The following is a 22,434-nucleotide window of genomic DNA, read 5'->3' on the forward strand; positions in this document are numbered from 1 at the left end:
CGTGACAAGGAAGGTCCCGCCTCCCGCTCACCACGAGAAGGCAGGGGACAACCGCTGCCTGTGGAGCACAGATGGGGGCTGTGCTGACTCCCTCCCAGCTGCTGGATGCCAGCGCAAGTGGCAGAGGCCCTGTCCCTGAGGGCGGCTTGGGGGCCCTGGGGCCGCCTGGCCCTCTGCTCTCCTGCAATGTGGCATGGCGGCAGCAGAAGGCCGCAGGGCGAGGGGACGGGCCAGGAGCTGCTGGCTGCTGCTCTGCCTGCCTCTCCTGTAACATCCTTGTTATGGCTGCCCTGTGGGTAAGGCCAGGATCCCCGGAGGCCCCTGGAAAAGGCACGGTCCTCTCACAACACACCCAGCAGCCCCTGGGCGTGGAAGGCGCTTGGCAGCCGTTGGCAGTTGGTAAGAGCACGGAAGGGGTGGCGGGGGAAAGGGAGGGGGAGGGGGAGGAGAAGACGAGAAGATTAGGGGAAAAACTTAAGTGGAAGGAGCTTCGTAGGAGGGTCTTATTCAGTGATCGTTTTCAAGCTGTAGCTCCGTGAGCTCTGCCTTGGGGTAGCCTGTCAAAACACTGCCTATGGGGGCCCAGCTCGGCTTTCTGATCCTGCAGGTCTCTAACGAGCTCTCAGTGAGGCTGATGCTGCTGGTCTTGGCGCCCTGTCTTGGGAACCACTGCCGGGCTCTTGTGGTTGTGAGGGGTGGGGGACAAAGGCGCAAGACACAGATGGGCCACTGGAGGCTGGGAAACCCCATGGGAATAAAGATGGAAGGTGCTGGAAGCCGCGGTCTTCAAAATTCAGGGTAAGACAGAATCACCTGGGGTCGAGGTTCCTGGGCTTGTCCCCAGAGCTGACTGTCCAGGTCTGTTGGGGGCCTGGGAACTTACAAACCGCAGCATTAGGCTCCCGAGTGAGCGTGACGCAGGCGTTCCCAGGGGCCACGTGGACAGCGCGGCAACCTCGGAGGAGCACAGTGGCTCCCAGGGCTGTGACGGGCCAGGTGGCCAGAGCCACCTCTGTCAGGACATGCTCTGACCCAGAGCCAGCCGCACCATCGAAGCCAGCAGCCACTAGTCACAGGTGCTTTGTACACTGAAATCAAACTTCAAACTCAGTTCTTCTGTCACGCTAGCTACATTTTAAGTCCAGTGGGCGGCACAGATAGGCAACATTTCCAGCTTTGCAGAAAGTTCTAGCAGACAACTCTGGCACAGAGAGGTCGTGTGTTGTCTGCCTCCGTTTCCCCTTCTATAAAAAGGGGCTCCTCCTGGGGCTTTGCCAGGGTGCGAGAGAGGAGAGGCTCCACCGGGGGAGATGTTTCTGGCCCGCACCTGAACACACCCTGCACCTGCGGTGGGGACGGCATCCTCGTCTGCCCCAGAACCAAGGGGAGAGCCTCCACTCCTGCATGGGGAGCCCCAGTGACGCAAGCTTCCGTCCTGGTCGGCCGCCAGTGCGGCCAAAGGGCCTCCAAGAAGCACAGGGAGGCGAGGGCAGGCGCTGCGGAAAGGAGGGCAAGTCCCAGGGCAAGCCCGCCCAGGCCCAGAAGGCTGAAGAGGGCTGCCCAGCACAAGGCCAGCGGGGACAGAGGAAGGCCTGCGCCGGGATCAGGGACGACCGTCAGCCTCGGTGGGACGTCTGACGCTGACAGACAGCAGGCGGTAGTCAGACCGCTGTGCAGGCGGCGTGCAGGTGGCTACGGTCTGGGGCTGCAAAGTCAAAGACCCACCTGGTTCAGCCCCTCATTGCAAGCCCCTCAACCCCGCAATGCCACTGGCATCTAACAGCCAGCACGAGAAAGCTGAGCGCTTAGATGAGTTGCTGGCCTCAGCCCCCACCAACACCCCAGGGCTGACGCATCTCCCCTCGGACCCTGCAGGCAACCCAGAAGGAACATCGTCTCCCTGTGCCTCTCAGCATCAGCTGCCCTTCGGCAGGGCCCTGGGCGCGCCTTCTGCTTAGCAGCCACATGCACACTACAGAAATCAAATCAGTAACAGCCCGAGCCGTTCCCCGTCCAAAAAAAAAAAAAAAAGCTCCACTGAACAAAATCAACCAAACAAAAATCAAAAATGATGTGTTTGTTTAATGCATCACGGTGGCAGAGGCATTAACGACATACTGGCTTTAATCACAGGAAAAAGAGAAATGAACTTATTTCTTGCCCGAAGCTTCCCAGCACACCTGCGGGGTGGTGGTGTTTTAAAAGGAAGTGAAAAAAACACTGGGGATAAGCTGTGGAGGATGGGGGCTGGACGCGAGGTCCCAGGACCATCCGCAGAGGGGGCGGGGTGGGCAGGACGTCAGGCTTGTGCGACTGCACTGATTGATAGGAGGCGCCTGGAACGGCCCAGGTAGAGTAGACAGCGGAACAGTGATTGGCGGGGGCTGGGCGGGGGGCTGGGCAGTAATTACTTAATGGGGACATACTCAGTTTGGGATGATAAAAAAACAGTCCTGGAAATGGATCGTGGTGCTGGCTGTATAATTGTAAAAATATTTAATGGCACTCGATTGTACACGGAGAAATGGTTACATTTCAGCAATATGTGTTTTAATACAATACAAAAGGGAAAAAAAAGTGCAGGGTCCTCAACGCCCCCGTCCCCCGGATCTACGGAGCCAATTTCTGGAAGTGGGCCCTGGGAATCTGCGTTTGAGCCCACTGACGCCAGGACTTAGCTCTTTGCAGGTCTCCCACGCAGGGGGGGGACACAGGCAGGGAGGGCCTTCCTTCCCCCACCACCCAGGCTCCGTGGTGGAGAAAATCCTACAGCACAGAAAGTGACAGCAATCAGCCCCCACCCATGTCTCCCGTCCGTGTGTTGACACAGAGAGATGCCAGAGGAAGCGCAGACAAACCGCTTGCCGAACACGTCTGCCACGTGCACCGCATCCGGGCCAACAACAAAGGGATCCAAGTGGGCAAGGAGGGTGGGCGGCTGGGCTGGGAGCCGGCAAGAGCTGGCCCCACAGTGGCGGGGGTGGGAGGTGGTGCGGGCGCAGAGTCTAAACAACCTGCATGAACCCTGGGTCAAGGGCGTCGTCTCCTGTGCCCCCTTGGAGCCCAGCCCGGTGCCTGGCTCCACCTTGGAGCTCAAGGAAGAAGGAACGTCGGTCGAATAAAAGGCACGGGAATGCGGCTGGCTGCCTGGCAAAGGCAAAGCTGAACTCGGGCGGTTCTCCCACCATCGTGCATGTTCTGTGTGCACAAGACAGAGGCGCACAGGCCTCTTTCTAATACCGGGTGGGCCCGGAGAAGGCGGTCGTAGAGGCTTGACTAAGAAAGGAACCTTGGGATTTCACTAAGATGCCCAGATACCTCCTGTCCACTTCGGGACACCTGAGGCAGGGACAAGGCTGCTGCTGAGGATGGTGTTGGGACGAAGGGGCGAACCAGAGAAGGAGGCCTTCTTAGTTCCTTACTTTAAAATCAGCCCAATCCCAGAAAGGCAAACGGCGGAGGTTTTCAAAGCCTGGTCCGTGCAATGTCTGTATCACCCAGGGAACTTGATAAAAATACAGATTCCCGGGCCCCTCCCAGACCTGCAGAGCCAGCATGGAGGCGGGGCCTGAGAATCGGCATGCCGGCAAGCACCCAGGCGGGATGGCCAAGTCTCAGGGAGTCAGGGAAGGGGGTGAAGAGAGAAAACGCGCTGCTTTGCCAAGACACCCACGTGCCTTTAGTTTTCTCACTGCCCCTGGGAACCACCCCATGTGACAGCAGCGTGGTCCCTTCCTCTCTCTGGGCCTCTGTTTCCTCCCCTTGCAGAGGGAGTGAGTTGCCCCCAGCACCACTAAGGTTTCTGTCTCAGGACTCTGCCTTCTAGGTTCCAAATGGTCAGGGTCGGACCTCCGGTGGGGGCCAGCTGGCCTCCTCGATTCTGGCTGGGGCAGTGGGGCAGGTGGGGTACAGTCCCCTGGAGCCAGGGGAGCCGTCCAGGCCCCAGAGCCCCTCATTCTGACTGCCCCTGGCTGACTGCAAGCCCCTGATCCAAAGATGCCAGGGAGAGAGTCCCAGGACCCCTAGCATCCCAGCCTCTGCCCAGTGCCCCGGTGGCCCTCGGGAATCGTCCATCAGCTCATGATGGAAATTTCAGGGGGAAGATGCGATAGTTCTGGGGCAGCCTGCAACTGCCACTGACTACAACCTGTGTAACCTCTTTAAGTCTCAACCACATCGCCCGTAAGACGGACAGAGTGTCGGGTATCTTACAGGGGCAAGGAGAGATCAACAGGAGTACAAGTAAGAAAGCACTTGGCTCTTGGCCGGCCCTTCTTAAGTGGTTCCCCACCATCCACGGGACCTTCCCAAAGGGAAATTACACATCGCTGCCTGCCTGAGTGCACAGGACTTCAAAGTGAGGAGCGCCCTGGTGAGGCTGGGCCGCAGGGTGAGGCACACAGCACCCAGGAGCTAGCAGCTGTTGTTTTCAGTCCTCCCCATGCCCGCAGGGAGAGCTCCCTGAAGCTCTGCACAATTAAGAGGTACAGAATACACTCAATGCCTCTGATAAAGTTACAGCCCAAACTAGCCGGGAGCCTGAGCCAACCTGCAAATCTCAGCAGCAACCAAAGCTGAGGCCATCAGCACCTGCAGATGGGCTACCAGGTGGTGGCTGTTCCCCCAAATAGCCCACAAAGCCCAGCATGTGAACCGTGAGCCAAGGAAGGTGGCCACCAATGAATGCACGGGTCCCCCTTCTCCGTAGCCCAGGCTTAGCACCACCCGGTTCTGGGCTAGGACCCCAGGTGGACTCACCTACCTCTCATACCCTTCTGGCTGTTAATTTCTTCCAATTTGGGGGCTGCAGCAGCACCTCTTGGGCTAATGCCACGTTGCGAGGGCTCTGAGGAATTGTCACAGTCCGTGTCTTCTAACCGGACTCTCTTGAAGGGATCCAAACAGCAGACGAGAGAAAGCCTGAAGTCGCCACCTTCATGGTGGCTGCCGCCAGGAGCCCAGAGGGGGTGGTCCTTGGGAGTAGGGGGCAATCCTGACTTTCCCCCTCCCCAACAGGCCCTCATCTGATGTGCTCAACACAAAATTCATTTACGGGAAATAACTACACATGCAGGCGTGCACACGGCCTGTAACCATGGCCTGTAACCATGGCCTGTAACCATGGCCTGCCACCCTCTGGAGTGTTCATGGCCCTCAGTGACTCGGGTCCCGACGGCGATCGCTTTGGCAGGCTTTAATGATACGTTAGGTGTGTGAATCTACCGGGGCTAAAGTCTGTGCACACGCCAACGTCCCAGACTTTCCCCTTTTGTCAGCTGGCCCCTGGAGGCAAACTCCCAGGCTGGGTTGGCTAGTCTTCCTAAGCCAATGCACGGCAGCGCCTTCCCCAGGAACTAAAGTAAACCATTCTTTCCCCAGAATGGCTGGAGGGTCCCAGCCAATCACCTAGTTAGTTAACTCAGCTGGAATACTACAAAGAGCACGAAGAATGCACAATGACCTTTATGGAAATTTCCCCATGACTCAGAAGGCCAAATAAGTAGTTAGCAGTCCCTCAGAATCACTTGTCTCATCAAAGCCCAGTATTTCAAACTTAAAAATTTTTAGAAACTTCTGCGTGCACACACACTCATTCAAGTTCTGTGGACTCTGGATTAATGGGCACAGCCCTCCCTCTCAGGGCACAGGCAGCATTGGGCTCCGTGGGGGTGAACGGTGCTAGGGATTTCTGCCCAACAGCTCCGAGGTGGGTAATATGATCCCACTTTATAGATGGGCAAACTGAGGCTTGAGACATGGAATGACTGGTAAGCAACAGAGCCGGCAAATTCAAAGCAGGGTGTTAGCTTCCAGAGCTGGTGCTCCGTCCCCATTGTGGTGGCCGCCGGCCCTGGCAGGAGGAAGGCTCAACCCATCTTACTGATCAGAGACTTGGGGGGACCGAGGACACTGGGCCACGGGAAACCTCCTGAGGAAAACCGATCTGAGTTTCTCCCAAAAGCAGTGACTTTTACTCTTGATTGTCCAGGGCAGCTGAGCCCGCAATTGCCTTTGTCCCACCCATCAGCCAAGGGAGCTCACAGGAAACCCTCGCGGCCCCTGTGGGTGGCTTCCCAAGAGCATCCCAATTCCAAATGGAGATCTAACCTCACCTCTAACCCAGCAGAACTCCTACCACGAAATGGCTCAATGCACAAAGATAAGCAAAGGGCTGAGTTGCTCAAAACTAGGAAATGTCAAGGAGAGGGCAGACCTTTTTATAAAAGACAAAAACTTATAGAAAAAAACAGACTTGAAACTGACGCTAGGTCTACTTTCTTAAGATCAGTGCCACCGGGTCTTTCCATACTGCGTTGAAATCTACAATCTGGGATCACATCCTGGGTGGGGCACCTACTGGCTGATCTACGAAGTTTTCTGTGCACCAGTTTCCCCACGGGCACCAGCAATCCCAGGGATCGCTCCACGCCTGGCTTGGGAGGGTACGTGCTGGGAGCTAAACACACAGGCAAGCAAGGCCTGACCACCGCCCCCCCTGCCCCCGCCGTCCCCTCCTTGCACTGTAAGTGAGGGGAGGGGCAAGAGGAACTAAGAACTCGAAGGACTAAGAGAAGAGCCAAATGAGGCGGGGGCATCTGAACTGGTCTGGGTGGGCTTCAGATGTGGACAGGTGAAGTGTCCCGTCTACGAAGATACTAATTTACTAAGACCTTCTAAACAATGACTGCATGCCCTTAACTGATTGGCAACACCCTCTTGCCTTAGGGATTCAGCACCCATGCACCTCCTTCTGACCGCCTACCTAAACACTGAATAGCACCCACTGCCAGCACACTAACGCCTCACCTGGCCTTATTTTTCTGCATAGCACTTACCACCCCCTGACACATCCCGTGCCTATTTGCCTACTGGAAATTTCCTCCCACAGAATATAAGCTCCATGGAAACAAAGGCTGCGGTTGTCTCATTTGCTGCTACATCCCTGGCAGCTACAACACTGCCTGGCGGGAATAGATGCTCAAGAAATGCGACTGAATGAGCGGACAACCAAAGCCACAACAATATACGGTCTCAGCCCAAGCTGGTTCACTCAGCTGGGGCTCGGCAATGATCCCCGCCTCAGACAGAGTTATTCCCATGGCACCAAGGGGGAAACTGAGTTACCAAGTGTCTCGGCAGAACGTCTGCACCTCCTGCTCTGGTCCCCAGTCTGTGTGCAAAGAATGACAACCTCCCCGGAAGGGGCCCCATCCTGGAGGCCAGAGCCATCCCCAGCCCAGGATCCATTACCCTGCTGATCTCAGGAAGACACTCCCTGGAGGCAAGGTCAAGGTGTCCGGTCCTCCGCCCTGCCAATCAGGCATTCCCTTCTCCCTTCCCTGCACCGGACTCCGTCATCCAACAGGGTGCTCTTTCAGCCCTGAAACTGAGCATCCCATTCAGCCGGGAACCACTGTGCTGAGATCCTGGGGTGAGTCACCTCACCGCCTGGCTGAAATGTTTGTTTCAGCAATAATATCGGCTTGAGATTCTAAGCCGGAAGAGGTCTCATTTATTTCCCAGAGGAAATCCCCTTGTAACAGCCAGGAGCTTGAGAACCCACATCCATGGCAGGCTGTCCTCAATGCCTGGACACCAAGAAGTTCTCAGAAACGTCATTTGATCATTGAGAACGAGACCCGGAGAGGGTGAAGCGTGGTGGTAGAGAGAACTCCAAACTTTCTGGTTTCGCTGCTGGTTTGATCCCGGTTCGGGCCAGTGATGTCACCTGTATATCAGCAAAGGTAATCTGCACTGCCTCTGCCCCAAAGGGTGACCATGAAGGCCACCAGAATAACAACCACCCCCAGACCTCAGAGACAGGTGCTCTGAGCTACACCATGTCATTAGGTTATTGTTATTATGAGGCACAAATGGAGTCTATGTAGACACAAAGTAAACAGATGTATCTCCACCCAGCCATCTTCGAAACGTTTACATAATAACAACCTCCACTGGCATGCCAGCCAGCCTTGGATCACTCAAGCGTTTTACAGACCAGACAAAAGTTATCTTGACACAGTTCAGGAGGGTGGAGACGGAGTAGATGGCACCCCATCCTAATGGGAAACGGAAGTCAACGCGGATACTGACAGGTGCCCCACAAGTGGAGTTGGCGACTAAAATTCATTAAACATCAACTATGAACGACGCAAGGTGTTTTGTAGACACCAGCTTTGAATGACCTAAACATCAGTTGACACTACTATTATTTCCATAAACTGAGTCTCAAAAACATCAAACAACTCGCCCAAGCCCTCCCAGCTGCTTATTCTTTGCACCTCTGTTGTTTTGCACCAAGTCTGGGACTTGAACAGTTCCACGCACCTGGGGGAGAGGTGGGCTGCCTCCAGCTGGCCCGGCCCCAGGGCCAAAGGGCCAGGGACTTAAGCTCCTTCCAGGGCTCAGCGTCCCTCTTCTAGACCCTAAGCGACCCAAGATCTCAGTTGCTCCAGGACACTGGCGGCAGCTCAACTAATCAAAGCCATCTGTTGGCAGTCCCAGCTCCTATGGCTAGAACTGCGACCCCCAGGACTCCATCTCCTGGCGAGACCAACAGGAGGCCTGAAATAAGGCGGCCTTGCTGCTGGCTTTTTTCTCATAGGAAAAAAAATAATTAGGTAAATAAGCCTCATGTTTCCCAGCTGGTAAACCTGCTGCCTGGGAGAGACATTCTGATGTCAACTGAAAGACAAATTAGAAATTCCAGCCCCAAGGTTCAGGGCTGTGGGACTTGGGGAAAGTTGATTAACCTCGGGCCTTTTCTGTCCTCCCCTTCCCGGAGATAACAGAGCCTCACTCCCAGAGTTGTGATAAGATTCAAGCAGACACTGCAATAGGTTCAAGATCAAGTATGCTCCCCTTCTATTTTTCCTAAGGAAAGTATTCCAACTTCAAACGGCCCAGAAGCTCTTCACCTTCCATTTAAATTTCTTCCTATCAGAGAGTCAAGCGGATCCAGAGGTTCCTGTGCCCCCAAGACCTAAGTTGCGGGGTGGGAAGGGGGTGTTCCTCGGGGACCAGCTGAGACCGGAACATAATGGAATGGGCGCACCCACACTGGGTATTTTAACACTAAATCTCTGTGCTCCGCTTGGGGAGGATTAGCCAACGGTACACAATTAGACACTGCATTTGTCTCCATCGCTGCAATTTCTCTTTCTGCATTAGTCGTTCGAGTGTGTGAGAAATCTGTTCGCTCCCAGCAAAAGCGAACCACTACTTTTCCCCTCCATAAAGCGGGGCTCTCCGGCACTTTATGGATCTACTAGGTGGGTTACAGGTGCGGTCACAGGGGCCGCCCATACTTGGCGCGGGGCTGGCCCCTTTTCCACGCTTCCCAGAACAGGCGCTGGGACCAGACCAGAGCTAGGTGTTCAGGTGCCGCGGAATCACACCGGTCCGGCAGGCGTTTCCTTCACCCCCTTCTGCAGCCCTCAGTGGCGGGGGGCGGTAATCGGGAAAGCCCTCGAGCCCCCGACCTCGCGCTGAAGAACTAACTCTCCATCCCGCGCCGCCACCCCTGCTCCCCTCCCCGCGCTCCGGGCTCCGCGCACAGCGGAGAACTTTGCAACCAGCGGCTTCCCGATCCCGGTCCGGAGCGCCCCCGCGCGCCCGGCCCCGGCGGCTCCCCAGGCCTGAGGCCGCACCGCCCTCCCTCCCGACGCGCACCTACCGGGCTGGCTGCAGTCGCCATCCGCTCGAAAGGAGGGCGCCCGGGCGCGGGGCCGATCTCCGGGCCCTGCGGCGTCCGCATACTGCTCGTAGGCTGCAGGCTCCGGGGGGCGCGCCGGACCGGCCCCGGCCCCGCAGGAAGGCGCCGGCTCGCCCTGCGCCGCGAGCTGCCTGACGCGCTCCCAGGTGCCCGAGTCGGCCGCCCGCATGCCGCGTGCCCGGGGGGCGCTGCCCGAGACGGCGCGGGGTGCTCCGACGGCGGGCGCCGGGCTCACAGCCCCCGGGACCGCCGCCGCATCGGGGCGCAGCCGAGCTCCGCCCCCGCAGCCCGCCCGGCCGCCGAAGCGCGCGGGACCAGGGCTCTCCGTCCGGCCAGACGCCGGGCCGTCCGCCGCCGCCGCACGCGAAGAATCCGGCCGCGGAGCCTCTCACGTGGGAACGACTCTCACTCCGGCGGCTCCTCCTCCCGCTCCTTCCGGACTGCCGCGGGTCGACCGCTCGCTCCGCCCCGGCCCGCCCACGGCCCGCCCACGCCCCGCCCCGGCCCCTCCGCGGCGCCCAGACTCGCCCCAACGCCTCGGGGCGCACGGCGTCGCTTCAACGCGCGCCCGGCCCTGGCTACTCGGTGCATCCCCAACATGGTCTTCCTGGAGAAGCTGACGGCCAGACACTGGTGGCCAATGTCACAGGGGTCGGAAGTGACGGCCTGAACCCAGGCCTCTGGAAGCCCCAAGTGTGCGAGCGCATCACGGGGATGGCTGCTTGGCACCCCCGTTTGCGTATTTCTCTTCTGACACCCTAGCCGAAGAGCTGCGTCGCGGTAACCAGTCTGGAGAGGGCAGAAAAGAGTGGGTAGGGAAAGGGGTGGGAGCCCGGGGCCATTGGCTCCCCCTGCACAGTGTGACCAGTCGTTCAAAGAACATAATGCTGAGGGCATTATGGGTGGGGGGAAAGCTGCCACGGTCCAAACCCATGAGAAGGCTGTCATCTGGTGGGGGAGCCCTGTGTCTGCACCTCACTTCCTCGGGCTTCAGTTTCCCCATCTAGAAAATGTGGTAATAGCCATGCCCATCTCCCTCCATCATCCGTGCTGCTTATGAACTCTCCAAGGCGGCCATGCGGCGGGGGGGGGGTGGGGGGTGGGGGGGACTCCCAGGTGAGGTTGGGGCCTGGACTTTGGGAGCAGGTGGAGGGCCAGTTACCAGGCCAGCCCACCCCGGTAGGAGGTGGCGCTTTGGACGGTCTGAACACCTGGACCCGCCCCCTGGAGTGGGCGCTTCAGTGGCTGGCAGTACTCACTCACTGTCAAGTGAGTCTGCAGCTCTGCGCCCCCTTTGATCTGGGGATTATGATGCTCTTTAGGTGGATTAATTATCCCTCCAAAGCCCTAGGAGGCAGGTCTGGTCCTCCACCTCCCCGCCCCCATTGTAGACACAGGGAGCCAGAAAACACCGCCAGGTGAGGGGTCACGCGCTCTCACGGCAACTCTGGCCTCCGGTCCGGGCAGCATGCACCTCACCCTTCCCAGGCCTGGTTGGCAACCTATGGCTCCCACTGGCCCAGGCCTGAGCTCTGGGGATTTCTAGGTCATTGGCATACGGTTCTCCAACAAGCTGTGGGAGCTGAGTGACTTTCTCCACCAGGTCTCTAAAGCTGTTCACCCTGCCACTTTCTTGCATGTGTGCGAGGACCCCCGCCTGCCATCATCCGCCGTGGCTTTCCCAGCTTCCACCCTGACATCTTCTTCACCCTCCCTGACTGGGAGACTGGCCAGCTGGGGAGGTCCGCAGGGCAGCCACAGACCTCCTTCCCTGAGCCGCAAGCCCCGCTGCCCAGCGGAGGGCGGACTCGTCTGCAAATGCCGATGGTGCTCTCGGCTGGGAAAGAACACTGCCCAGGGGGGCTAAACACCCACACCGCTCTGGGGGAAGGAAACTGACCCCACAGCAAGGGGGAGCAGAGGCTGGGAATCCCCCATGTCCACTGCCTTGGCTGGGGAAGCAGGCAGGATGGAACACAGGAAAGATGGCTGTGGGCCCCGGGGGGTGGAGACGCTGGCACTGCCCTTGCATTCTGGAGAGTTCTGGCCCAGGAGCCTCTGTTTTGATGTCTTCAGGGACCCAACGGGGGACATGAATGGGTGAGCTGGGCTGTGTGGGGACTGCTGTAGTTTGATCCATAGGACATTTAAGTTGTAGTCTTTGAACTTACGCACCCTTTACATATTAAATGAGGAGGGAGTTTGGTCCACAAAGAAACATGCTCCTTGCCATATTTCTCGAAGCACATGGAACTCTCGGCCCACCTTCTATCTTCTTACTTTTGATAGAGACGCGCACTTTCCCCTTAACTCCATGACAAGAAAACAGCAGCACAAGTGTGAATATGTAGCACTTGTCACTTAGAGCCTGCGTCAGGGAGGCGTTAGGGAGTGGTGAAGACTGTGGCACACGAGAGGTTACCAGTCTCTGTAGAATAGATTGTTGTCATGAGGAATGTGGTTCTTGTGTTACCAGAGGTTCTAATTTGTTTTTAGAGCTACTAGGAATATAAATATTTATGTGAAATCTAAGTTTGAAATGTTGGCAACTCTTTAAAAAAAAAAAAAACTTTAAGAAGAAAGGAAGGAGGGAAAAGGAGAGGGAGGAGAAGGAACAGCTAAGTAAGTATGTCTTGCGGTTTTTATCCAGCCCTCTGGCCACCAGGGCTCATTTCACTGCCACCCTTATCAGTCGCCTCTGCAACCTCTTAGAAGTCTGCACATGCTTGCATCCTGCATGTCGACAATCTAAGCCATTTCTCAAGCCCACAGCCCTGGTGAATTTCCGTTGCTCTCCTTACTCAGCAAAGTTTGGTCAAGGAGTGACAACCCACTTTCTGCTCTGAGCAGCTTGGGCAGGCGCTCCAGGAAGAATGTACTCTGGGTGGGTCTAATGGGAGAGCCCGAGAGCAGGCCAGCATCTGAGCACACAACCTGTGCAGAAGGGCCACACGCCACAGTGAATGCTCTGCTGTTGTTGCCTTAAAGTTCTTTATTTTTTTTGAACTGGGGGTCTTGCATGTTCATTTTGCATTGGGATCAGCAAATTAGGTAGCTGGTCCAAGTCCCAGAAGACTTTCCCAGTCTCCCAGGGATGCTGGGAATCGATGCTGGAGACAGCTGGGCCTGGGACTTGGCCCGCTCTCTCCCTCCCCAGGGCACACAGAGAGGGAGGGCCGCGGTGGGGCGGGGGGGGGGGGCGGGGGGATGTGGGGAAAGGCTGCAGGAACTGCCTCCATCCAGTCCCCGGACATCGCAGTAAGAAGCAGAGGGGGAAATGGGCGGTCCAACCAGAGGCAGGGAGGCTGCTCTGGATCTGAGCTCTCCGGCCAGACCCTGTCCCATGACCCTGACCTCAAGCCACCAGGGTGCCACCAAAGAAAATGCAAAAAAGGCTGGGGACAGGGACACAAGGGGTCAGCGCTGTTCCCATTCACCATGTCTCCTCATTCCCGGGGGAACTTCCGTTAGATTACAGGAGAAAAGGACAACACATATTTGGCCTGAGAAACAAAACCCCAGACACTTTGCATTAAAGGACCCACTGTATTTGGTAGCTGCTTCCCATTGAATATTTGAGTCCACGAGCATTTCTCAGGTATTTTTTTTTTCTTGGCTGTGGTTCTAGAATTTGTAGAAGTTTTACTGAGACCTTCCAGCCAGCATTACTGTACTCTCTCCCAGCACCTGGAGCTAAGGCAAGGGAGCAACTCTGGATTCCTAGGAGTGCGTACAGTCTTGTGGGTAACGCCCTTGTGAACTCCTGGCAACGGTTTCCGGGAAATCTGGAGGCCTCGAAGGCCAAGCCAGGTCCCCCTTGCGTGTGTGTGACCTTGGAGCAGGGCCTTTCTGTCAGTGCACCTGGGGGCCAGCACCAGCAGAACGAAGGGCTGGGTCCACGGATGTGAGCAGGGCTTCCCCAGCTCTGCCTGCTGCGGTTGGGTTGGCCTGTTCCATCCTTCTCACAGTTGTTGTGCGACTATGTTCTATGTGTGTTGCTAGTAGTGACAGCAAGTGTATGAGTTACCTATTACTGTGTATCAAATCACCCCAAAGCACAGTGGCCTACAACAACCAGCATTCCAGCATTTATTCTCCCTCAGTGTCTGTGGGTCAGGAATCCAGGTGCCTCTGGCTCACGGACTCTTATAGGCTGTCGTCATGGCGTCAGCTGGGGCTACAGTCAACTCAAGGCTCCAGCTGGGGAGGGTCTACTCCCAAGCTCGCTCCTGTGGCTCTTGGCCGGATTCAGTTCCTTGGGGGCTGTTGCTCTGAGGACTTTACTAGCTGTTGGCCAGAAGCTGCCGTCAGTCCCCTGCCGCAGAGCTGAGGATCGGCCTATAAATGGCAGCTTGCTCCTTGCGGAGGGCCCGGGTGTGTGCAACAGAGGGCGTGCACAAGACGGAAGAAGCCGCTGTCTCTTTGTACCCTGACTTGGGAATGACACCCATCGCCTTTTCCCCATTCTGTGCCTTAGAAGTGAGTCACCAGGTCCCTCCCACACTCCATGGGAGAGATTACAGGAAAGTGTGAATACCAGGAGGCAGGGATCCGGAGGGCTGTCTTGGAGGCTGCCTGCCCCCGGAGGCTGGGGACACATTGCTGGAGGCAGAGGGGCCAGGACTCAAATCCTGTCTCTGACACTCACTAGTGTATGACCTTGGACAATTGAGTTTGCTGCGGGAAGTCTCAGGCCTATTACCTGTAAAAAGGAGGTGATCATGGCTGCCACCTCGTATGGTTGTGGTGGGAAGTTCTGAGGATAAGAGCACGTGCAGAGCTTTGAACAGTGCCCAGCACACGGCGAACCCTCAAACAATGGGCGCGAGGGACATGGCTGGAGGGGACCTGAGGGACATGCCCATTGCTTCTAAGCCAGACGAGCACCGCCTGCTATCTCCATGGACACCTGCTGCCTTCAATCCATTCCTGGGGACTCCAAAGTGACTTGGGAGGCCTTTGGCAGGCCCTAGGACGGCTGTGTGGCCGAGGCCGCCCGCGGGGTTGGCGCTGATCTGCCCTGGCCATCCCAGTCGGACTCGGGGGCCCAGCTGCGGCGAGAAGGATTACCCCGCGGTTTTCCTCCCAGCCCACTTAGGCCTTTGCCCTGGGGGACAGGAGGCTTATCCAAGGTCCACCCTGCCATCTGTCCAGGCGAGGGCTTCCTGGCTGGAGACTTTTGTGTGCCTGTCACAGGCTCACGGGTCTACTTTGATGATCTTTCCAGGGCCCCGAGGGACCTGGTGAAGATCCTGATCGCCTCTCGGGGCTTCCACAGGGCCCGGCCGGGAGGCAGAGGCTTCGCCCGGAGCTGGGCATCAAGGCCCTTCCGCAGAGGCTGGTGGCCGCTGTGCCCTGCCTGCCAGACTGTCCTTGAGCACAAGGTCAGCTTCCCAAGCGCAGCGAAGGAAAAATCCTTCCTTATCCCGGGGCCACATCTCTCCTTTTTCTTCTAAGCCCCCTTTCTGGGCAGTTTCTGCCAAGCAGTGAGGTTTCTGCAGGAAGTTAAAATGTTGCAGCTTATTCAGAATAAAAACAGTAACATCAAAAATACTGTGACTTCCAATAACAATACAGGTAAACACCGACACAGCCTTTACTGTATTGATTTCCACATTCATTGAATCTGCCCCATAACTCTGAGAGTTCCGTGTGCTGTTATTATCACCCCATTTTACAGATGAGAAAACAGACACAGAGAAGTCAGGTCACTTAACCGAAAATGCCCAGCCAGTGCGTGAGGCAGGCAGCCCCGAAGCTTCTGTTGCCCGGCTGCAGAGTCCGAGGCAATCCCCTTGATGCTACCTTGGCAACAGGTACTATTGACTGAGCGCTCACCTTGCCCCAGGGATGGTCCTGTCTAGCTCATTCAACCCTCCAAATCACCCTATCCCTGTGTCCTGGGTGAGAAAGCTGAGGTTTAAGGAGATAAAGGGCTTATCCCAGAGGATGTGGTGGATGAATGTAGGGCTGGGAGTCTAACCTCGGAGGGGAGGCATGTCCTCTGGGGAAACGCCTCCCACGTCGGCGTTAAGGGGAATGCCAGACAGTGCAGGGTGGAAGAGAGGAAGAGCCTACCCGTTTTTTTAATTATTGGTGTGGGATGGGTTCTCTGCTGCTCCTGGTGGCCGCAGGTGGTACTTCACCGTCCCCATCTGAGGCCCTTTAACCCTGGGTTGGGGGCTTCTGGGAATGACACCTATGCCCACCACAGCAATTTTAAGACCTTTTTGTCTCCACTTCCTATGTGTTGACTCAACAGACACAAAGGGCCATGCGCCAGTGAGTGTCCAAGGTAAGAATAACGGTTACTGTTTACTGGGCACTTCTGCCTTTGGGCCAGGCACTCTGCTAGGTATTTGTTACTTAAATGTTACTTAATTTACCAATGCACAGAGATAGAATCATCAACACTAAGGGTTATTAGCAATGTTGGGTAGAACACTTTACACATATTGCTCATTTTAATCCCCACAATACTATATGAGTACTATCATTACCCTCACCCTACCAATGAGGCAACCAAGGATCAGAGAGGTTAGTAGGTTGCCTGAGGTCACACAGCAGCATATGGTGGAGCCAGGATTCAGGTGTAGGCAGCTCTGGCTCCACAGCCTGTTCTCTTAATTATTATGCCATTATTGTTTATTATTAGCGCACTATTATTCTGCTTCTACGGTTGGAGAAACCGAGGCTTAGAGTGGTGAAAGGATTTGTCTAGGGTCACACAGCTGGTAAGTTTACAGGCAGTTCTTCAGCCAAGTCTGCCTTCATGCATTCATGAATTAATTCAACAAATACTGCTTGTGCACCGACCCTGTGCCAGTCACTGCACTGGACTTCGGAGGTGGACCTCCGTGCAGTGTGGCCGGCCAAGGGCGCCTGCCGTGTGCCGGCCTGGGGCCCGAAGAGGGCCGAGGCAGCCCCCAGGGAAGTACTGGCAAAGCCAGCAGGGGGGACACTGCCTTCCAGCACTCCTCTGCGCCTGCTCGGCTGGCCCTGCCCCCCTCCCCAACCTCACCCCGGGAATCAGAAAGGGCCGGGATTCCTGGCTCCCGTCTCTCCCAACTCTGTCGCCACTACCAGTACTGGCAGGATGGCTCGGACACACACGGGGACCACAGACCTGCTTAGACTTGGGAGAGGCGGCTGTGAGCGTCTGAGGCGTGGCGTTCTCCACTGCTCTTTGTTACGGCCTTTTACTTACTACTCAAGTTGGGCGAGGCAGGCCACCCTCTGGGGCCTCAGTTTCCTCACCTGTGAAATGAGGATACGAATACGCGCCTACCTCCCCAAGACTGCTCTGTGAGGAGCAAAGGAGACCGGGAGTTGGGAACCTTGGGACTGCAGAGGGCCAGACAGGCGGACAGACAGGCAGCTCGGCTTTGGGGCCGGTTCAGTCATGGAGCCATTTGTTCATTTGCTTGTCCATTTCACTTGGTCAGTGTGCACTCGGCTTCGGCCGTGAGTCCGGCTCTCGATACTGTGGGGAGAGTATCGGAAGGCCCCGGTGCGGAGGAAGCCCACAGGGCACGGGGCTGTTAAGATGAGAAGGAATTGCTGGCAGCCAGGTGACTGATTAGACTGTGCCATAGATGCTTCATCATTAGGGCTGTGGTGAACCTCTGCTGCCACCCACCTCCCCAAGGCAACAAAATGACCCAAAGACCTGGATACTGAACTGCTTCGAGATTCTTGCATGCAGGTGAGCGCTGATGCCCAGAGACGCTGGCCTGGCCTGTCCCTTTAAGGCTTAAAGTGCCCATATCTCCTAGAGAGACTCAGCTGCCACAGTGGATACAAGCAAGTTGGAACCAGGGGGTAAGAACCCTGTGCAAAGGCCTGGGCCTTTCATGTGAAGATCTCTGAGCTACCTGCAAATAGTAATTAGGCATTTCAACATGGGGGTGGGGCGGGGTGGGGGGTGGAGGGGTTCAGATGTTCAAAGACAAGGCTGGCTTCTCCTTCGGGGTCCAGAGAGGCTCAGACACTTGCCCAGGGGCACACAGCGAGTCAGGGATCCCAGGCCGATTGACTTCACTAGGCCCTGGAGCAGTGGTTCTCAGAGGGGCCCCAGGACTAGCTGCCTCAGCAACAGCTGTGCATTTGTGAGACATGCAAATTCCCTGCCCCACCCCCACCTCCTGAGTCAGAGACTCAGCGGGCGGGTCTGACAGTCTGTTTTAACATCCATGCAGGTAACCCGGAGGCTGACGGAGTTGAGGGCCACTGCCCTGCCTCAGGAGAGGGCTGCTAGGGCTGCATGCCCTTCTGAGTGGGAAGGAGGAGGCAGCGGAGCGGAGCAAGGTCACTTTCTCAGTGGCCGCGCTGTCATAGTTACATAACCCCCCTCCCCCACCCCAATGGCTTTCTGCACCCAGCGTCCAAACTCCGGGGCCCTCCCTCATCAGGAGGCCACCTGCCTGGGCTCCCGGAGGCCTGTCCGCACACGCCCACGGCTGCTTTCCCGTAATTACGGCTTTACCTGCCCGCCCACCCACCCGAACTGGGCACGTCAGCCAGAGGGACTCCGGCTTCTCCAACTCTGAAGGCGGAGCTCACAGGGCCCCGCCGTCGACACACACACACACACACACACACACACACACACACACACACAGGTGAGGGGCTTCCATGCCTGCCAGGGCCCCCAGCAAAGCCGGGAGGGGCCCGACTTTGCCTCCAGCTGCCCCGGTGTGAGCCAAGCCTAGGGAGGAGGGCAGGACGTTCAGCACAGCAGGAGGTAACCCCTGGTCTCTGGGTTCTCAGGGCAGAAGTCTGCACTGGCCCCTGGTCCCAATGGGACTAATTAGAATTTGTTCTAAGTTTTTCTCTTCCCAGAATTGTCCTTTAAATATCTTTGGAACTGGTTTCAAGAGGCAGATTTGTCAAACAGATAACGTAGGGAGGACTGGCATCTTCCCCTGAAGCTTCTCATTAAAATAAACAAGGAGAATGTGTTTTGCTAAATGCAAAAGAAGCTGCAGTCTGATTCCTAAAGACCTGACCTTTGAAAGTGCTTTGTTTCTTCCAAATCAGAGACCAGCACAGAAACACACGGCTGGGGTGAAGGACAGCCTGCCAGCTGCTGGACGGGCCTAATCCTGCCTCCCCTGTGAATTCAAGGCAGGGCCGGGTCTTAAATTGGTATGTGCCCACAGGGCCAGGCGCCCAGCAAGCGCACACTCACTTGAGTGTGTGGATCAATGGAAAGGTCCCGAGTTCTGCTCAGGGCTCCCCAGTTGCCCTGCGCTCAACTTAACAAGCCCCTCCCCATTTCTCCTCAGTATCCCCCTGTCTTAAATAGCAACAGCTACCACCTACTGTGGCCCCGAGGTGGGACAGGTTCTTTAGTGGCACCATCGCACTTCATCACTCAGCTGGCCTCCGAGAGAGGGGGACTGTCATTATACCCATTTTACAGCAGAGTAAACCGAGGGTAAGAGAAGAAAGCAGAGATTGCAAACTAGTGGCTCTCGAATCAAATATAGTTGGCAAACAGGTTTTCTTGTCCTAGCACTCTATTAAAAAAACATTTAAAAAATAACTAGTTGCCAACGTTTTAAATTTAGGATAATTCACACCAAAAAACTCAGATACTTAGCTTTATTTCAGAAAAATCAGGAGGTTGGCAATAGCGAACCCCCATTCCATCTCACATGGTAAGAGTGTGCCCCCACCCTGTCCCTACCGCTCCCCATGTCTTACCCCTGCCTCCCTCGTTCGCGTAAGTGACCCGCCGAGGTGCTCTGGACACGGAGCTCACCACCAGTGGTCTTAGGCGACAGTTAGGCAAAGTCAGGCTTGTCCTGGGTCCATCTGTCTGTCTGTCCCTTTTATACATCTCGCCAGTGACCACTCCTGGAAGGCCCCAATGTATTAGATCAGAAGGAGCACTGGACGGGGAGTCAGGAGATGTGGGCATTTGTTCTACCCTCGGAGCAGCCTCCGGCACCATGAACCTCATTACACAGAGGAGAGAGACCATCAGGGGTGAGCCAGACTCCCCCGGACGTGCAGAGCATCTGAGCTGGGCGCTGGGACCCAGTGTCCCGCCCCGGTCTGCCTGCAAGCAGGGGTGCCTGCCGGGCGCGCGGCAAGCCAGCTGGTGCTCTGCGCTCCCAAGGGGAGATGCTCATTCAAGTTCCTGGAGCAGGGAACATGCTTTCGACCCCCTTCCACTGTCTTCATCCTACACACATTTCGCGAAGGAGGACACTGAAACCCAGAGAGGGGGAGTGATCGCCCAAGGTCACATGGGAAGTCAGTGCCCGAGCTGGCATGAGCTTGGGCTTCTTCACCCCCTTCCAGGCAGATTCTCTCTCCCTTAGGGATTTAGACCCCTCTGTCTTCTTGGAGTGGGGCTTCAGAAGGGGCCTGGAGTGGCCCCCATGGGCAGGGACCGTCTGGTTCAGAGGCGCAGCACAGGGCTCATACGTGGTGTCTAAGACACAACTCATTGCAAAGAGAGTGGGGACCCGTGGGCTCCAGGATGGTGGGAGGCGCCCGAAGCGTCTAGGATGGAAGCTCGGTTTATAGGAAAGGTTGCAATACTGGCAGACAGCAGCCCGCATTTGGCTCACAGACATATTTTGTTTTTCCCACAATGTTTTCAAAAAACTTGCATTCATTGCCAACATTTAAGAATCAGGGGATTTCACATAAAAAGACAGGATTTCTGGCTTCTCTTGAGGAGTTTCAAGCTCTGGCAAAGGCTGGACCACAGCTCCGCTCAGCAATGAGGCCCGAACCGGGCCCGCTCCCTCTCACCCACCAGGCTCAGCCGCCTCTCCCGGTCTCTGAGGGCCCTGCATGCGGGCTCAGGGGTTCCAACCCCCTCTGCAGCCTCCCATGCTGAAAGTCACCCCCTCTCTGATCCTGGTCACCCCGAGGGAAATTCTGGCTATCAATTTGGTCATGTCTGTAGACATTTTGGGTTGCCGCAAATGGGGCAGGGGGTGGTCCCACCGACATCTAGCGGGATGCTGCTACGCATCCTACCACGTACTGAACAGCTGCCTCCACGAGAAATTCTCTGGTCCCAAATGTCGGCAGCGCCGAGGTTGAGAAACCCTGAGTTGAATCAAGAGACAAAAGTGCTCCAGGCCAGGGGCACGATCCTGACAGAGAGGGTCACCCACACCCGGGAAGGCCCCAGCCAGCTCTGTGGACCAAGTCTTTTTCTGTAGTTGATGCCACTCGTGAGTCAAGGTCCGTCCTGACTGTCAGAAGCAGGTAACGCGAGGACGGGGCTCCTCCTGCTGGGTATATCTGCAGAGGTGTTATTTGGCTCTGAAAGGTACAGTCAGGGTAGGCAGAGGTGGGGAGGTGGGCAGGCTGGGCAGAGGAATGAACCTACACGAAGGTGTGGTGGCAGTCACAGACTCAGAGGCACACGTTGGAAGTGACATGCTTTCTGTTAGGTGGGAAGGGAGCGGTGAGCAGCTGGATGTTGGAGGAGGAGACCGCAGCCCATGAGGGATCCTTGTGGCAGTGGCGCAGGATGTGACCTCTGAGAAGTCACTTAAGTTCTCAGAGCCCGTTTCCTCATCTGTTCAGTGGGGATAATAAGAGTAATACCAACCATCACATGGGACACCATGTCTCAAGGCACCAAACCCTGTGACGTATTCTACCTACAGCAACCCTACGAAGTACACAGTACTGTTATTTCCATTCTACAGAGAAGGAGACTTTGAGCTATGGGTAAGGACATTGACTATAACTTCCCCAAGGATATCGCAAGTAAGTGATGAAGGCGGGCATGGACCCAGGCGGCCTGGCTCCTGTGTGCGTGCTCCTCACCGCTTTGGTATTCTGCTCCTCTAGAACCTTCTCAGAGAGTTGTCCTTAAGAATAAATGCAATAAAGCCAGCGAGGTGCCCAGCACAATGCTGGCATGGAGCTGTGACATCTCATATAGGGTCACACATCACGTGGCGCAAAGTCCAGTTCACAGCACTAATGGAAACAGGGTGCCCGCGATGTTCTGCGTGCACGTCAGCTCTGGGGAGCAAAGGTGGTACATGGATGCTGTGTCCACTCAGGGGAGAAAACCCTGGGCCAGGTTTCTGGACATGCATCTCTCCCTTGCAGTTCCTGAGCCCCGCCCCCCAGGCCACCCCCCACCCATGCTCTTTACCGTCTCCGTGACTTTGATCGCTCTGTCACCCCCTTGCCCACCCTACCACCTGGAATGTTCTCCTTCCCACCTCCTTTAACCCCCTTCCAACCCAGCTCGGAGGACACTGCTTTCTGGAAGCGGCCCGGGGCATGCCTGGGCAGAGCCATCACGCCCCGGCCTTTGTACCCAGAGCGTTGTTTCAGACTCACTCGGTCCTCTTAGGGCCTCCCCCCAACAGGCGTCTCAGCCTTCACCGTGCGTGTGCGTCTCCGGGGACCACGCTGAAATGCAGGGGCTGGGGTGGGGGCTGAGATTTTGCTTTTCCAAAGAGCTCCCAGGAGGTGCTTGTGCTACTGGTCCAGGGACCACATGCCTGAGTGCCACATGCTGAGGTGCAAAGTCTGAGGTCATTTCCCTGTGGTCATTCTTCCTCTGTGGACAGGGTTCCCCTCTGGGGTAGGGGCTGCACTTACTCATCTTGGCCTTCGTAAACCCCAGCATCGGGGGTGGGGGGAGGGAAAGCGCCGGCCCATCAGTAGAGGGATCACCAAACTGGGTACCGCATGATGGATCGCCAAACTGGGTACCTCACCTT

General features: G+C 56.5%; 1 protein-coding gene across 2 annotated transcripts in view; it reads right to left on the bottom strand.

Moving 5' to 3' along the window:
- The window catches only part of KAZN (kazrin, periplakin interacting protein), a 389,882-nt gene that overhangs the window by 125,882 nt on the left and 241,566 nt on the right, over positions 1–22,434 (bottom strand). Inside the window, exon 1 of one of the 2 annotated variants that reach the window (XM_054579710.1) lies at positions 9,677–9,884. The exons of the other annotated variant lie outside the window; for it this stretch is intronic. Within the exon in view, the coding sequence (XP_054435685.1) occupies positions 9,677–9,884 (208 nt within the window). Of the gene's footprint in view, positions 1–9,676; positions 9,885–22,434 lie in introns of those variants that run through there. 2 annotated transcript variants of the gene reach the window in all.

This window comes from Pteronotus mesoamericanus, unplaced genomic scaffold (assembly GCF_021234165.1).
Source record: "Pteronotus mesoamericanus isolate MK-2021 breed Mesoamerican mustached bat unplaced genomic scaffold, CSHL_Meso_final contig_557, whole genome shotgun sequence".
Classification (NCBI taxonomy): domain Eukaryota; kingdom Metazoa; phylum Chordata; class Mammalia; order Chiroptera; family Mormoopidae; genus Pteronotus; species Pteronotus mesoamericanus.